This window comes from Mobula hypostoma, chromosome 4 (genome assembly GCF_963921235.1).
Source record: "Mobula hypostoma chromosome 4, sMobHyp1.1, whole genome shotgun sequence".
Lineage (NCBI taxonomy): Eukaryota > Metazoa > Chordata > Chondrichthyes > Myliobatiformes > Myliobatidae > Mobula > Mobula hypostoma.
In genome coordinates, this window is record NC_086100.1 from 28,756,437 (window position 1) to 28,774,307 (window position 17,871).

Consider the following 17,871-nt stretch of genomic DNA (forward strand, 5'->3'; position numbering starts at 1 on the left):
GCGAGGGTGAGCAGACATTTTTCTGTTCTGAGAGGGTGAGCAGACATTTTTCTGTCCTGCGAGAGTGAGCAGACATTTTTCTGTTCTGCGAGGGTGAGCAGACATTTTTCTGTTCTGCGAGGGTGAGCAGACATTTTTCTGTTCTGCGAGGGTGAGCAGATGTTGCATTCATGCCCTCAGCTGGAGAAATGGTTCAAGGTGGGAAGATTATCTTCCTAAAGGAAAATGACGTCTGATTTTGCTGTTTTGTGTACAGCGCACATCAGCAAGAACTACAGGAAATTACAGGCAAGCATCCCAGCATACTTCATATTCACTCTGACCAAAAGGATGTAGAATCAGAACAAGCAGTGAAGGGATCAGACACAGCAGTGAGTGTAATACCTTGATATACAATGACCTTACAGGGGTTGGCGATCATGATTGTAAACTTCCCATTGTTCCAGTACAAGTGAAGTCGAAGAAGGGTGACAAGGTGGTTGTTATTAAGCTTTCTTAGATCAAAGGAGTACAGCAGTGTCCTGCACAGTGGGTTGAACGAACAAGCTCAGCACACACCATGGGTCAAGAGAAGGTCATGAGTAGCTGGATTATTTCAGGATTGAAAGTGGCTGGCTTAGGCGATGAAAATTATTGTGGACTACTTAACATCTATACACAGGAAAGTATGCCTGCCAACAAGGGGAGCATTCCACAACAGAGGGATCTCCAGGGATGGTCTCACCTGAAACATGTCCATTTGCCAGAGATTGATTCCGAATTTGAGAGGCTGACAGGGGTGAATGTGTCCAAAGAACTGGAGCCATTGCAGGTGATTTGCAGTGTGGATAATGGTCCGTATGCAATTAGGACAATGTTGGGTTGGACTGTGAATGGATCACTGAAAGGAGACAATAATGATGGGAAAGACTGTGCACAGCCTGAGCTGACAGTTAACAGGATCTCAGTTTTGAACTTGGATGAGCTTTGTCAGTGGCAGTTCAAGGCAGGCTTCCCTGAATGTAGTCAGGATGTAGCCTGGTTTGTCAAGAGAATACCACAAGTTCATGGAACTGTTTGCAGATTCTGCAAAACTGATGGATGGTCATGACCAGATTAGTTTACCTTTCAGAAAGAAGGAGATTAATAGGAAGATTGCAGGGCCTCGTGCTCAAAATCTAAGGAGAGGTTTAAAAGGGATTACTGTAATCATTTCACACTGACTACACGGCTTTCAGGAAGGATGTTGTCTCCAAAGGTTATGCCAAGAGAGTGCCAGCAGAGAATCTGGAACACGGTGATGGGAAAGTCTGGGCATATTCCATATATGGGAGAGATTGATCAAGTCTGTGTGAAAGGTCCTCAATTTCATATGAAGGTGCTAGAATCTTGACTGAGTCCTTTGATAAGTAAAGCTATTCTCAATGGTCATCCAGTTACTAAGGCATCCTCCAATCCCATGAGTTGGAAGCACTGACACCCAACCATGTGTTGTTTCTGAAGACTCACCATCTTTATGCTCGTTGTAGATGGAAGTGGGTCCAAAACATGTCAAGATTGTTTTGGAAACGGTGAGTCAAGGAGTACTTAGCACAGTTACAGGAACATCAGAAATGATCAGGTATAAAAGGCAATTTCCTCCCAAAAGACATTGCATTTATAGTTGATGAAACAGAACCTCAAAACTCATGGATCTTGGGAAGAGTCATTCAAGTCTTTCCAGAGAGAAGAGGATTTGTGCACAGCTGTGCATCAAGACTAATACCAGCTGTCTGGACAGGCCTGTAACCAAGATCTGTCTTCTACGGGAGGTAGAGGTTTGAGGAGCTACAGCTCTAGAATCTTCATGACTTTGACTTGACAGAGTGTGGTGGTAAAGGTCGCTCTGCACTGGGCTGGTAACCTCTGGCCTAGGTGACTTTTACATGACTTGATTCAAAGAAGAAAGAGGATATTTGCATAAATGTTAAGATGTTTATCCATGAAGATTTCATGTCTCTTATTTATAGTAGCATGTAGTTGTAATTATGATAGTGTAATAATTAGGAGCTGGGATATTGGAGCCATTTTTCCATTTTCTGTCTGTACTGTATCTTGTGTTGCACGTTTATTATGGGCTATTTGTTGTGTGGGTTGGGACATGGTGGAAGCAGTATGCATCAATGTTGAATAATTGTTCAGGGGCAACACAGGGAGTGCTGTTGCTCCACAGCTCCAGAATTCTGTATTCTTCATGACCTCCAGTGCTGTCTATGTGGAGTTAGCATGTTCTCATTGTAATTGCATGGATTTCATCTGGGTGCTCCATTTCTTGCCACATCCAATGATCTGCTGGTTGGTAAGACAATTAGAGATTGTAAATTATCCCCAATAGAGATGAGCGGTAAAAAAATCAGGGTGGAGGTGAAGGGCATGTGAGAGAGTGAGTAGTAGGGAAATGAGGAGGGAATGGGATTGATTGGATTGTCCTCCAATCTGGCATTGACTCAAAGATTGTATGGTTTCTTTCTATATGTGAATAATACAAAATACTCCCGAATATATCAATTGGTTTACTAAAGCTTCTTATTCAACATTTTCTTTCAAACAATTGGCTGCAACTTGCCATATTAAATAAAGACTTTCCTATGGTTATGTGACCAGATTCACAGATAGTTCTTTCAATAGGGTTTGGTGCCCAAGAATAACTTTAGATACTAATTTTATTTCCTGCTCTTTCATAATTTAAGTAGACATTAGTGGGGGCTTTGGATGGTTGGTAGAGTTCAGGGTCTGGTTACATCAAACACATACTCCTTGTCCTAGCTTCCAATTTTCTGCCATGTTCAGCAACTATTCCATAACCTGCCTGTGACTGAGTATGTCCTAATAATATGCAGAAGCATGAATTTCTCTTTCATTTCTCATGTTGTAGTGGTTACTTGTAAACAAGCTAAACCCTTAGAGAGACAGGGTACAAGAGTTGACACTGTGTGACATGCTTCCAAATAACTAAGTTCCAAGCTATAAAAACAGTTCGTTCAATCCTTTATTATGAAACCAGCAAAGATGAGTAATCTTACAGAGATATTAGAAATAAAAATAATAACAAAATAGAGTTCCAATTAGCGGTCAACAAAAAAAATATCATTCTCCGGTTGCCTCCAACTGTCAACTAGACAAAACTGACTAAGACAAAGTGTGCATACGTACAGTACTTACAAAAAAGATATCAATAAGATTGAAAGAGTACAGAGAAAATTTACAAGGATGTTGCTGAGACTTGAGAACAGAGTTATGGGGAAATGTTGAACAGGTTGGGTCTTTATTCCCTGGAGTGCAGGAGGATGAGGGGAGGTTTGATAGAGGTATAAAAAATTATGAGGGATGCAGATAGGGTAAATGCAAATATGCTTTTTCAACTGAGGTTGTATGAGACTAGAACGAGATGTCATAGGTTATGGGTGAAATATGGAATATTTAAGGGGTAGCTGAGAATTAACTCCTTTACTCAGATGATGGTGTGAGAGCGGAACAAACTGCCAGAAGAAGTGGTAAATGCAGGTTTGATTTCAACATCTATGAGAAATTTGGACAAGCACATGGATGGGTTGTGGGGGGGCAGTGTGGAGATATGTCTCTACCAAAGGAGATGTACAGCGCTCTTTCCCTCCACTATCCTGCAGGTCACCCTTGAACAAGGTGTAACGCCTGCTTATCCCACCCCGATCGGGGTCACAAAGCCATGGGAGATGGTCGTATGAGCAGCTGGTATGTATCAGGAGTCCTGGTTATGTGACCACTGGCACCAGGCAGGCAATCTCTGAAGAGTATTGATAATGGTTGGGGTCACCCGCCTTGTAAAGACACTGACCAGAAGAAGGCAATGGCAAGCCACTCCTGTAGAAAAATTTGCCAAGAACAATCATGGTCATGAAAAGACCATGACTGGCCACGTCATACGACACGGTACATAACAAGCAAATGTGGATGGGAGAGGTATGGAGGGGTATGGTCCAGGTCCAAGTGCAGGTCAATGGGACTAGGCAGAATAATAGTTTGCCACAGACTAGATGAGCTGAAGAACCTGTTTCTGTGCTGTAGAGGTTTATGACTCTGTGAATGAGGTTTTTTTTTACATTGTCGCACCAGACAGTCAGTCTGGTGCGTGGTGTCAGGATTGGTCTCCTTTCAGATTAACTGGGTCACGATATGAACGTTCCTGACTCAACCCTTTCTTTTTAAACGAGGTCGAGTGGCTAGCTCGACGCTCAACCCGGCACGGATGGAAAGCGTGCTCGGGGGGGGTGGGGGGGGGGTGGCCCGACTTGGATTTGAACTCGGGAGCCTTCGCTCCGGAGTCCGGCGCTGATGCCTTTGCAATTGGGAATGGGGTGAGTGGGCAAGACAGAGCTGAGAAGTGAGTGAAGAGGCAGTCACTGTTTGTTCCCCCGCAACAGCCTGGAGAGTGGGACCAGGTTGAATTTAATGGTAGGTCTCATTTAATTCCCAGTAGACAACTGCTTCGTCTGTTCAGGTCAGCAGGAAATTGTGAACCATCACGTGGTTTGTAGCAGTACCAGCTTTTGGCTTTACGTTCTTGCAACTGTGTGGCTGGAGGATGGTTGTGTGGGGGAGGAGAAACGAGACTGGCAGAGTAGGTTTAAATGTTTATTAAAGGGCTGTGGAAACATTTATCCCTCTTGCCCTCAAGGAATGGTCCCATGTGGGTCAAGTCCTGCTCCAGTCCTTTGGCCTGCTGAGAAGCTCATTTGTCTTTCCTGATTAAATAGCCTAGTAATAGCTAGTAATAGTAGCTGTCATCTCCCAGCGATGGTGGTGGGATTAGACATGTGTCTATGGAAATAGCCCTCTGATTCAATAGGTCCACAGTATGTCAATGCCGACCATCAAACTCCCAATGTACCAATCCTAGTTAACGTTGTCCATATTTCCTTCAACTTCCCCCAGATTCAACCTCCCATCCGCACAGTAGGAGCAATATATTCATGGCCAATTAAGTGACTAACGTGGACATCTCTGGAATGTGGGGAGAGAATAGGTGCACTTATGGGAAAAGCCGTACAGTCACAGCGAGGAAGTGCAAAATCTCTGCACGGAGAGCACTGAAAGTCAGCTTTGATCATGGGTTTCTGGAGCTGTGAGACAGCAGCTCCACAAGCTGCCCCGTTCTACTGCTCTTATAAGTGTGTTCTAAAGGTACTCTTATTGCCAAGAAATAATGTTTCAATAGTTTGAGATGGATGAAGTGCCACTGCATATTTAGCTGGCCATTCAGGTAGGGCTTAAGGTCGACAACTGCTGTATATTTGACTTGTTTTGAGGTAGTGTAGTATTCCATTCTCTGATGTACATTTAAATTTCCTGAAGGGCGACAATGTAAATGGAATACCAGGACCCAAGGGGAAACCTGGCCTTCGAGGACATCCAGGTTTCCCAGGACCACCAGGACCTGCAGGCACGGGTATTCGCGGTTCAAATGGTCAAGCTGGTCCTATAGGAGAGGAGGGTTTTCTGGGACCTTCAGGATCTACGGGACCTCCAGGACCTCCGGGATCTAAATGCCAAGAGGGTAAAGTATCTTGAATATTCTTAATTGCTAATTCAACATTTATCTACAATTCTCATTTTTGTTATCTGCCAGGGATATCTCATGTCCTCATTTTGCTCTCCTAATCCTTTTTATACTTTATACTTTATTGTCGCCAAACAATTGATACTAGAGCGTACAATCATCACAGCGATATTTGATTCTGCGCTTCGCGGTCCCTGGAGTACAAATCGATAATAAATATTAAAAATTTAAAGTATAAATCATAAATAGAAAATAGAAAAGGGAAAGTAAGATGGTGCAAAAAAACTGAGAGGCAAGTTCGGATATTTGGAGATTACGGCTCAGATCCGGTCAGGATCCGTTCAGCAGTCTTATCACAGCTGGAAAGAAGCTGTTCCCAAATCTGGCCGTACGAGTCTTCAAGCTCCTGAGCCTTCTCCCTGAGGGAAGAGGGATGAAAAGTGTATTCCTACCTTCCTTTTATTCTTTAAGGGATTCGCTTGATCCCAGCTGCCTACACCTGATGTACACCTCCTTCTTTTCCCTGACCAGGCCATCAATGTCCCTTGTCAACCAAAGTTCCCTTTTCGTGCCAGCATTGCCCTTCCCCCAAATGGAAAATGCCAACCTTGAACTCTTTTTATCTCACTTTAAAAGCCTCCATTTGCCAGCCATCCATTCACCTGCAAACAGCCTCTTCACATGAAATTTTGAGAGTCCATATCTGATGTCATTGAACTTGGACATCCCCCCAGAATCAGAATCGGGTTCATTATCACCGTTGTCTTGTGGCAGTAGAACAGCGCAAGGCATAAAAAAAAGTTAAAACATTTAAAAAACCATAGTTTAAACAAAGAAAGAAAGCTAAAGAGGAAGCACTTTAGGACTTGAGCATCAGTGTTAGCATTTTCCATGACTATCTTAAAACTATTGATTAATAGTCATTGGTACCAAGACGCACCAACACATCAGCCACTTGCCCAGGAGAATGTGGAGCGTGGCCTCTTTAGTATTGTGAGAGACAAGGATCAGAGAATGATGTGGAGGTGCAAGTAGACCATGCATGATTGTACTGAGCCTTGGAGCAGGCTCCGGCAGCTTAACAGCCCTGCTTTGTCACATTCCTAACACTGTTCTGCGCTTTTTCTATCTGTAGTACTGAACACGTGTAAAAATCAGCTTTATTTGATACATGCACATTGAAATATACCTCAAAAGGGCGCCACAGTAGCGTAGTGGTTAGCATAACGCTTTACAGTTCTAGCGACCTGGGTTCAATTCCCACCCCTGTCTGTACGGAGTTTGTGTGTTCTCCCCGTGACTGTATAGTTTCCTCCGGGTGCTCCAGTTTCCTCCCACAGCCCAAAGATGTACTGGTTGGTAGGCCGGTTGGTCATTGTAAATTGTCCTGTGATTATGCGAGGGTTAAATCGGGGGTTGCTGGGTGGCACTGCTTGACGGTCTGGAAGGGCCTACTCCACACTCTATCTCAATTTTTTTTAAATCAGCTGCTTATTACCATTGATGTTTTTCTCTTTGCAGATACTCCTGATTGTCCTCAACTTACAGGGCCGCAGGGTCCAAAAGGAATTCTGGGTCCTCAAGGTATTTAGCTTTAAATTGGACCAGCACCACCAATGTACGTAGATCACTGGTGTAGAATTCATAAACTGAACATTGGGCTGTTGTTTGACTGATGGAGAGCCAGCTCCAGCACTGTGAACGCTATGTGATTGCAGTATTCTCATTCTAAAGAAAATAAACTGGGTATTGTAAAGAAGTTCTGAGAGCCATCCAAAACTTCTCCTTAGAGGCAACACACACACAAAATGCTAGAGGGACTCAGCAGGTCAGGCAGCATCCGTGGAAATGAACAAGCAGTCGACATTTCGGGCCGAGACCCTTCGTCTGGGTTGGAAGGGAAGGGGGAAGATGTCAGAAAGGGGGAGGGGAAGGAGGATAGCTAGAAGGTGGTAGGTGAAGCCAGGCAGATGGGAAAGGTAAAGGGCTGGAGAGGAAGAAATCTGACAGGAAAAGAGAGTGGACTATGTGAGAAATTGAAGGAGGTGGAAACTGAGGAGGAGGCGACAGGCAGGTGAGAGGTAGGAGACCAGAGTGGGAAATAGAAGGGGGGGGGGAGTTTTTTCCCCGGAAAGAGAAAACAATATTCATGCTATCAGATTGGAGGCTACTCAGATGGGATATAAGGTGTTGCTCCTCCACCTTGAGGGTGACCTCATCAGGGCACAAAAGGAGGCTATGGACATACGTGTCAGAATGGAAATCAGACATAAAATGTTTGGCCAGTGGAAAGTTCTGCTTTTCGCAGATGGAGTAGAGGTGCTTGATGAAGCTGCCCCTCAGTTTATAAAGGTTCTCACCAAGGTAGAGGAGGCCGCATTAGGAGCACCAGATACAACAGGTGATCTTAAAGGACTGCCCTCATGTACTGCATAATACATAAAAGAAAAGAACACAGGCAACACACTCAAAATGCTGGAGGAACTCAGCAGGCCAGGCAGCATCTAGGAGAAGAGAACAATCGACATTTCGGTCCAGCATCTGCAGATTTTCTCTTGTTTGAAGAAAGGAACCCATGTCAGTATTGCCAGTTGTTAGGATCCCCGTTGGTTGCTATTGCTGTAATGCAGGTTAAAGTTGAACTCGTGCCATAATTCACCCATTTCTCTTTCCCTTCCTCAGGCCGAGAGGGTTTTCAAGGACCACCTGGCAGCCACGGACCAAGGGGCTTTGATGGGGTCAAAGGTTACAAAGGTGAACCTGGCCTGATACCAACCACTACAAGACCAGGTGGGAACAGAGGAAGTTAAATGTGTCAAACTGTATCATTATTGTTCTAGTTCTGTTAACATCCTGATTAGCTATGAATCATGACCCACAATGGCTCTTTGCAAATGACCAGTGTTTTTCCATTCAGTCAACCATATTTGTATTCAAGGACGAAATCCTGCCTGAAGGGTCTTAAATTGCACATACCTGGGTAACCACTGGTATGCTGGCTATATCACATAGGAACCCCAAGACACATTGCAGCAAATCACCAAGCTTGCCTGAGTTTAGAAGAACGAGGGGTGGAATCTCAGTGAAACCTATCAAATATTGAAAGGCAAACAACAGGAATTCTGCAGATGCTGGAAATTCAAGCAACACACATAAAAGTTGCTGGTGAACGCAGCAGGCCAGGCAGCATCTCTAGGAAGAGGTGCAGTCGACGTTTCAGGCCGAGACCCTTCGTCAGGACTAACTGAAGGAAGAGTGAGTAAGGGATTTGAAAGTTGGAGGGGGAGGGGGAGATCCAAAATGATAGGAGAAGACAGGAGGGGGAGGGATGGAGCCAAGAGCTGGACAGGTGATTGGCAAAAGGGATACGAGAGGATCATGGGACAGGAGGTTCGGGAAGAAAGACAAGGTGGGGGGGAACCCAGAGGATGGGCAAGGGGTATATTCAGAGGGACAGAGGGAGAAAAAGGAGAGTGAGAGAAAGAATGTGTGTATAAAAATAAGTAACAGATGGGGTACGAGAGGGAGGTGGGGCATTAGCGGAAGGTAGAGAAGTCGATGTTCATGCCATCAGGTTGGAGACTACCCAGACGGAATATAAGGTGTTGTTCCTCCAACTTGAGTGTGGCTTCATCTTTACAGTAGAGTAGATCTCCCAGTGGCCACACATTTTAATTCCACATCCCATTCCCATTCTGACATGTCTATCCACGGCCTCCTCTACTGTAAAGATGAAGCCACACTCAGGTTGGAGGAACAACACCTTATATTCCATCTGGGTAGCCTCCAACCTGATGGCATGAACATCGACTTCTCTAACTTCCGCTAATGCCCCACCTCCCCCTCGTACCCCATCTGTAACTTATTTTTATACACACATTCTTTCTCTCACTCTCCTTTTTCTCCCTCTGTCCCTCTGAATATACCCCTTGCCCATCCTCTGGGTCCCCCCCCCTTGTCTTTCTTCCCAGACCTCCTGTCCCATGATCCTCTCATAGCCCTTTTGCCTATCACCTGTCCAGCTCTCGGCTCTATCCCTCCCCCTCCTGTCTTCTCCTATCATTTTGGATCTCCCCCTCCCCCTCCAACTTTCAAATCCCTTACTCACTCTTCCTTCAGTTAGTCCTGATGAAGGGTCTTGGCCTGAAACGTCAACTGCACCTCTTCCTATAGATATTGAAAGGCCTTGGTAGAGTGGATATGGAGAGGATGTTTCCTATAGTGAGGGAGTCTAGAACCAGAAGGCACAGACTCAGAATAGGACATCTCTTTAGAAAAGAGTTGAAGAGGAATTTCTTTAGCCTGAGGGTGGTGAACTGTGGAATTCATTGCCACATCCAGCTGTAGAGGACAAAACATTGAGTATATTTAAAGTGGAGGTTCATTGGTTCTTAATTAGTTAGGGCATCAAAGACTATGGGGGATAAGGCAGGAGAATGGGGTTGAGAAGGATAATAAATTAGCCATAATGGAATGACAGAGGTGACTCAATAGGCAGAATGGCCTAATTCTGCTCCTATGTCTCATGATCTTATGGTCATAGCCCTACCATCTACAGTATATTGCCAAGGAAAGCAAGAGCTTCTCTGTTATAGATTTCCAGATTATTAATTTAGCTCCCGAGCTATATTAGTACACCTTTTAAAAACTATTGTGTATGTTTTATCTTTCGGGCTGTCGACAGTGCTGAGCATGTCTAGTACTACAGGCATGGTAATAATGAGAGGAGCTATTTCTTCAACATTGTGCAGTAGTGAGTTAATTTACTTAGCGAAACATATCAAGAGTTTACTGGTCATTAGTTCCAGCTTTCATCTCTTGATTTTATCAGCTATAATGAGCATTCCTGTCACAAGACCATAGACATAGGAGCAGCATTAGGCCATTCAGCCCATCAAGTCTGCTCCACCATTCCATTATGGCTGATCCTGGATCCCAATCAACTCCATGCACCTGACTTCTTGCCATAACCTTTCATGCCCTGACCGGTCAGGAAACGATTAACTTCCGGCTTAAGTATACCGACAGACTTCGCCTCCACCGCAGTCTATGGCAGAGCATTCCACAGATTTACAACTCTCTGGCTAAAAGATTTCCTCCTTACCGCGGTTCTGAAGGGTCACCCCTCAATTCTGAGGCTGTGCCCTCTAGATCTGAATTCCCCCACCGTAGGAAACATCCTCTTCACATCCACTCTAGTCCTTTTAACATTTGGTAGGCTTAAATGAGATCCCCATGCATTCTTCTAAATTCCAGTGAGTACAGGCCCAAAGCTGCCAAATGCTCTTCATATGTTAACCTCTTCATTCCCGGAATCATCTTCTTGAACCTCCTCTGGAGTCTCTCCAATGACAACACATCCTTTCTGAGATATGGGGCCTAAAACTGTTGATACTCCAAGTGCGGCCTGACTAGTGTCTTATAAAGGCTCAGCATTATCTCCTTGCTTTTATATTCTATTCCCCTTGAAATAAATGCCAAAATTGCATTTGCCTTCTTTACCACAGACTCGACCTGTAAATTCTGGGAGTCTTGTACAAGGACTCCTAAGACCTTTTGCACCTCTGATGGTTGAACCTTCTCCCCATTTAGATAATAGTCCGCATCATTGTTCCTTTAAGCAAAATACATTATCATACATTTCACACAAAGCGATCAATTACATTATCTGAACCATTGACCAACAATGTGGAATGCAATCATCCTAATACTCACCCTTGAGGAACACCACTAGTCACTGACAGCCAGCCAGAAAAGGCCCCTTTTCCCCCCATTCACTGCCTCCTGACTGTCAGCCATTCCTCTATCCATGCCATAGCATTTTATCTTGTTAAGCAGCCTCATGTGTGGCACCTTATCAAACACCTTCTGAAAAATTCCAGTAATTGACATCCACTGCCTCTCCTTTGCCCATCCTGTTTGTTACTTCCTCAAAGAACTTTAACAGATTTGTCAGGCAAGATTTCCCTTTCCAGAAACCATGCCCACTTTGATTTATTTTATCATTAGTCTCCAAGTACCTCAAAACGTCATCCTTAAAAATAGACTCCAACACTTTCCCAACCACTCAGGTTAGGCTAACCTGCCAATAATTTCCTTTCTTTTGTCTTCCTCCCTTCTTAAAGAGTGGAGTGACATTTGCAATCTTCCAGTCCTCTGGGACCACACCAGGATCAAGTGATTCTTGAAAGATCATAACCAATGTGTCTGTTATCTCTTTAGCAACCTTTCTCAGGGCTCTGGGATGTAGTCCAGCTGGCTCAGTTGACTTATCCACCTTAAGACCTTTGAGTTTGCCTTGCACTTTTTCCTTTGTAATAGTAATTGCACTCATTACTGCTTCCTGACACTCACAGACCACTGGCACACTGCTACTGTCTTCTACGGTGAAGACAGATGCAGAGTACCCATTATATTCATCTGCCATTTCTTTGCCTCACATTACTACCTCACCAGCAGTCCAATGTCAATGCTCACCTCCCTTTTACTCTTTATGTAACTGAAGAAACTTTTAGTATCCTGCTTCATATTATTGGCTAGTTTCCCCTCATATTTCATCTTTTCCCCCTTTCTATAGCTTTCTTAAGTTACCTTTTCTAGGATTTTAAAAGCTCAGAAACAGGTTTATTATCACCGGCATGTGTCATGAAATTTGTTAACTTAGCAGCAGCAATTCATTGCAATACATAATATAGAAGAAAAAATAATTATAAGTAAGTAAATCAATTACAGCATACGTATATTGAATAGATTAAAAATCATGCAAAAAACAGAAATAATATATATTTAAAAAGTGAGGAAGTGTTCAAGGGTTCAATGGTCATTTAGGAATCAGATGGCAGAGGGGAAGAAGCTGTTCCTGAATCGCTGAGTGTGGGCCTTCAGGTTTCTGTACCTCCTACCTGATAGTAACAGTGAGAAAAGGGCATGCCCTGGGTCCTTAATAATTGACGCTGCCTTTCTGAGACACCGTTCCCTGAAGATGTCCTGGGTACTTTGTAGGCTAGTACCCAAGATGGAGCTGACTAGATTTACAACCTTCTGCTTCTTCTTTCGGTCCTGGGCAGTATCCAGCCCTTCCATACCAGACAGTGATGCAGCCTGTCAGAATGCTGTCCATGGTATATCTATAGAAGTTTTTGAGTGTAATTGTTGACATACCAAATCTCTTCAAACTCCTAATAAAGTATAGCTGCTGTCTTGCCTTCTTTATAGCTGCATCAATATGTTGGGACCAGGTTAGGTCCTCAGAGATCTTGACATCCAAGAACTTGAAGCTGCTCACTCTCTCCACTTCTGATCCCTCTATGAGGATTGGTATGTGTTCCTTCATCTTACCCTTTCTGAAGTCCACAATCAGCTCTTTCATCTTACTGACGTTGAGTGCCAGGTTGTTGCTGCAGCACCACTCCACTAGTTGGCATATTTCACTCCTGTACGCCCTCTCTCACCACCTGAGATTCTACCAACAATGGCTGTATCGTCAGCAGATTTATAGATGGTATTTGAGCTATGCCTAGCCCACAGTCATGTGTATATAGACAGTAGAGCAGTGGGCTAAGCACACACCTCTGAGGTCCTCCAGTGTTGATCATCAGCGAGAAGGAGATGTTATCACCAATTTGCACAGATTGTGGTCTTTCGGTTAGGAAGTCAAAGATCCAATTGCAGAGGGAGGTACAGAGGCCCAGGTTCTACAACTTCTCAATCGGGATTGTGGGAATGATGGTATTAAATGCTGAGCTACAGTCGATGAACAGCATCCTGACATAGGTTGCTGTCCAGGTGGTGTAAAGCCACATGAAGAGCCACTTCCCAATCATCCAACTTCCTATTCATTTTTGCTAACGTATGCCTTTTCCTTAGCTTCTATGCAATCACTAACTCCCTTTGTCAGCCCTGGTTGCCTACCCCTGCCATTTGAGGACTTCTTCCTCTGTGGGACTTAACTACCCTGCACCTTGTGAGCCATGCCCAGAAACTTCAGCCATATCTGCTCTGCTGTCATCCCGGCAGTATTCTCCTCCAATCCACCTGGACAAGCTCCTCTCTCATGCCTCTGTAATTCCCATTGCGATACTGATGCATGTGAGTTATGCTTCTCCCTCTCAAACTGCAGTACGAATTCAATCATATTATGATCACTGTCTCCTAGGGGTTCCTTTATGCTAAGCTCCGTGATAAGGTCTGGGTTATTACACAACACCCAATCTAAGATGGCTTTCCCCGAGTACACTCAAGCACAAGCTGCTCTAAAAAGCCATCTCATAGGCATTCAACAATTCCCTCTCTTGCGATCCGACACCAACCTGATTTTCCCAATCCCCTTGCATATTGAAGTCCCCTATTACAATTGTGTCATTTCTCTTGTTACGTGCCTTTTCCAGCTCCCTTTGCAATCTCAACTCCGTATCTTGGCTACTATTTGTAGGCCTATATATGATTTTCATAATAGTTTTTTACCCTTGCAATTTCTTAACTCCACCCACAAAGATTCAACATTCTCTGACCCTATGTCACCTCCTTGTAAAGATTTAATTCCACGTTTTACCAACAGAACCACACCACTGCCTATGCCTTCCTGCCTGTCCTTTTGGTAGAAAGTATATCGTTTGATGTAAAGCTCTCAACTGTGATGTTCTTTCGGCCACGATGCCCACAATGTCATATTGACCAATCTCTAATTGCACCACAAGTTTGTCCACATTATTCTGAATGCTGAGTGCATTTAAAATCAGCACCTCCAGCCCTGCACGCTTCACCCTTTTGAACTCTGCCTCTGGTACAATTTAACCCTTTCCACTGTCTGCATTTGTACCCAATCATTGGCTTGTCCTTCCTTACATTCAAATTACATGCATCTTCTACTTCTAAACCTGCTGGCTCATCCTCAGCTCTCTCATCCTGGTTCCCATCGCCCTGCCATATTAGTTTAAACCACTCCCAACAGCTCTACTAAATCTGTCCACAAGGATATTAGTCTCCCTTGGATTCAAGTGCAATCCGTCCCTTTCGTACAGGCCCCACCTGCCCCAGAAAGGGGCCCAATTATCCAGAAATCTCAATCCCTGCCCCCTGCTCCAGTTCTTCAGCCACGCTTTTACTTGCCTCCTCATTCTGTTTCTATCCTCATGGTCATGGGGCACAGGCAACAATCTCAAGATCACTACCTTTGAGCTCCTGCTTCTCAGTCTTCTTCCTCACTCCCTGCATTCTTCTTCCAGGACCTCCTCCCTTTTCCTACCTATGTTGTTGGTACCAATATGTACCATGACTTCTGGCTGCTCACCCTCCCTTTTCAGCATATTGTGGACGTGTGCAGAAACATCTTGGACCCTGGTAATTGCGAGGCAACCTACCATTTGTGTTTCCTTTTCGTGTCCACAGAATCACCCATCTGTCCCCCAGACTACAGGGTCCCCAATTATTGCTGCCATTCTCTTCAGTTCCCTACCCTCTAAGCCACAGAGCCAGACTCAGTGCCAGAGGCACGGCCGCTGTTGCTTCCCCCAGGCAGGACCCCCGCCTCACCCAACAGTACTCAAAGTGGAGTACTTATTGGTGAGTGAGACAGCCACAGGGATGCTCTCTACTATCTCGCATTCCCCTTCTCTCTCCTGAAAGTCAACCATTTATCTGTCTCCTGTAGCCTTGGGACAACTACCTCCCTATAGCTCCAGTCTGTCACCTCTTCATTTCCCGGACAAGCCGAAGGTCATCGAGCTGCAGCTCCAGTTCCCTAATACGGTCTTTAAGGAGCTGCAGCTCGATGCACTGGTGCAGATGCGCCCATCGGGGAGGCCAGAAATCTCCTGAAAGACCCATGTCTGACACCCAGGGCAGAACATCATGTCTTTAATGTACAATGTTGCTTCCATGGACTGTTACTGGTCAAAGTTTAAATATTCTTGGTGATGTATTCCTTAGCCATTCAGAGGAGTGCTGCAGTTTTGAATCTTTACTTGCTCTAAATTATTTGATTTCTAATAGGGCAAGAATGCCAACTACAGTTAGCTCTCTCAAGCTCGCTCTATTATTCTCGTACACTTATTCACTGTCACTTTTTCTCCCCCTTGCCTCCCTGAATCAGTTTTACTGTGGTCATTATTGGCATGAACTGGATCTGATCTTTGTGTAGATTGTCACAGTCTCCCTCTGCTTTTCCTGAATGAACCCACTCTGTCCCAGGTGTGGTGTCTCATTCTGCTTCTCTATTTTGCATTCCTTCTTTGTAAATCTGGGAATGATCTTGTTGTTTCTCTTCCCAAGGTGAAGAAGTATTGTTGAGCAGAATGTTAACAAGCCGTGGGGGTTGTCAGTAAGGCAACCCCTGAACAGAAAAATTCTTACATTCTCTCAGAGCACACTTAAGCATTGACCACATTACTCCAATTTGTAGGCTCATGTGATAAGGTTGACATAAAGGACATCTGGTACAAAATACTGCTGCAATGGTGAATATGTCAGTATCTGTGGGGGTGGGGGGAGTAGCAAGACACGGGGAAGGCAGTGATTAGTGCACAGTTGAGTACAAAAGTGATTTGACAAATGGTATTACATTAGTCCTGTGGCCATGTTTCCTCTTAGCTTCATTTCTTTGCCTGATCACTGTCGATTGCAACAAGCTAGATTACATGCAGCTTCATGCTTACTCTCAGGCGTTCAAGGACCCGACGGTAACCCAGGTCCTCCTGGACCCCCTGGACCCTGTGTGGATGGAGTCCCAGGCTCTCCAGGAGTTCAAGGTCCTCCAGGAGAAGAAGGCCCACCTGGTGATTCAACTGAAGGTCCTTTAGGACCCCCTGGACAAGTTGGACGGGATGGCTCAATGGGTGCGAGAGGAAGGCCTGGAGATCCTGGATCCCCAGGAACACGAGGTAACTTCTAACAGTTTGTAAGCTGCCCTTTGGCTGAAGAGTTATTGGTCAATATGCATATTTTTTGATACTAATTCAAGTATTAAATCCGGTTCTGAGTCAAACCGGCTGTTTACAGAAAACTCTACTTCAGCTTTGTACATTTATTCATTCAATAGAGCAATATAAAATCTAAAAGCATACTTTTCTCCCGCTAAGTCCTGCTGTTAATCTATATTCTGTAGCCCAGGCTACGGAGAGAAAGAGGGAAAATGGACACGAGGAAACTTGACCAATCTTCTTGTTCATCTGTTTGATTTCAAGGCTGGAATCAAGGTCTAATTACACTTCCATTTGCTTGGCTTTTTTCTTGGGTTGACTGTCTTACCATTTCCTTAGGAAAATGGAAACATTTGAAATGTACTGGCCAGTTTCAAATCTTCTGACCCCTTTTATTGGTTATATTGGCTTTCTGTAACATTTTGCAGTCTCTATTGTCCCTTTCCCTTTTCTGTTCAGCCGGTGCAGTTAATTACATTCAGAACTGAGACTGCGGCCCCAGTTTTCTGCACAGAGCAAGAATGGATTGAACTTCCTTCGTGCTGTCATTTTAGCACTTTGATATTGCAGTTACAATGAATTCCTACGTAGATTATTCTAACAAAGTTACTAACACATTGATGTTGTGCTGTTCATTTTGTTAAAATAGATTTTCAAGCTTCTTTCAAAGCTTTGAGGAATTTGTTTATACATTACTTTATGAAAATATAATGATAAGTGTATGTAAGCCTGTGGTGACTTTATGAAATTCTCTGTGGGAGACATATGTTTTAAAACAATTTAAAACTGTAGCAAAATAACATCCTAATGAATGCACTAAATGTTTCCACTTTGTGGTTTCCACGTTGCAGTTCAGATTACATTGCATACCTAGTTTCTGTTCTAAGTTACTTGCTTCTGTTATTTTCAGGACAACATGGAGCCCCGGGATTCCCAGGACTCAAAGGAGTCAAAGGCAATATGGGCCCGAGTGGGTTTCCAGGGGAACGTGGCCCACCGGGTGACCAGGTGAATGGGGAGCCAGGTCCAGTTGGGCCTCCTGGCCAGCCCGGTACCAGTGGCCCTCAAGGTGAAGGGTATTTTAAATTTTGAGGCCTAACTGCATGCACAGAAGCTGACTTACATCAGGAGCTACTTCCTCCAGACTAACCTGTTGCTCATTAATAGCTTACCTCCTTTCTCTCTGCACCATCAACTCATTTGTCACTTAACTTCTGGCTGCACCCTGTCACAGACCTTTCCTTTTTGTTCCCTCTCCACTCCCTCACTTTTTTTTGATTCTCAAAAAATTGTTTGATCTCTAACTTTTCCCGGTTCTGGTGAAAGGTTATTAACATGAGGCAGGAATGTTGTACCTCCCTCCACAGAATCTGCCTGGCCTGCTGAGAATTGCAGCATTTT

General features: G+C 44.3%; 1 protein-coding gene across 1 annotated transcript in view; it reads left to right on the plus strand.

Annotated features, from left to right (window-relative positions):
* Positions 1-17,871, plus strand: part of LOC134345080 (collagen alpha-5(IV) chain-like) — a 217,380-nt gene that overhangs the window by 146,964 nt on the left and 52,545 nt on the right. The window contains exons 27-31 of the mRNA XM_063045211.1: positions 5,350-5,551; positions 7,076-7,138; positions 8,237-8,344; positions 16,213-16,431; positions 17,381-17,539. Of these exons, the coding sequence (XP_062901281.1) occupies positions 5,350-5,551; positions 7,076-7,138; positions 8,237-8,344; positions 16,213-16,431; positions 17,381-17,539 (751 nt within the window). The remainder of the gene's footprint in view (positions 1-5,349; positions 5,552-7,075; positions 7,139-8,236; positions 8,345-16,212; positions 16,432-17,380; positions 17,540-17,871) is intronic.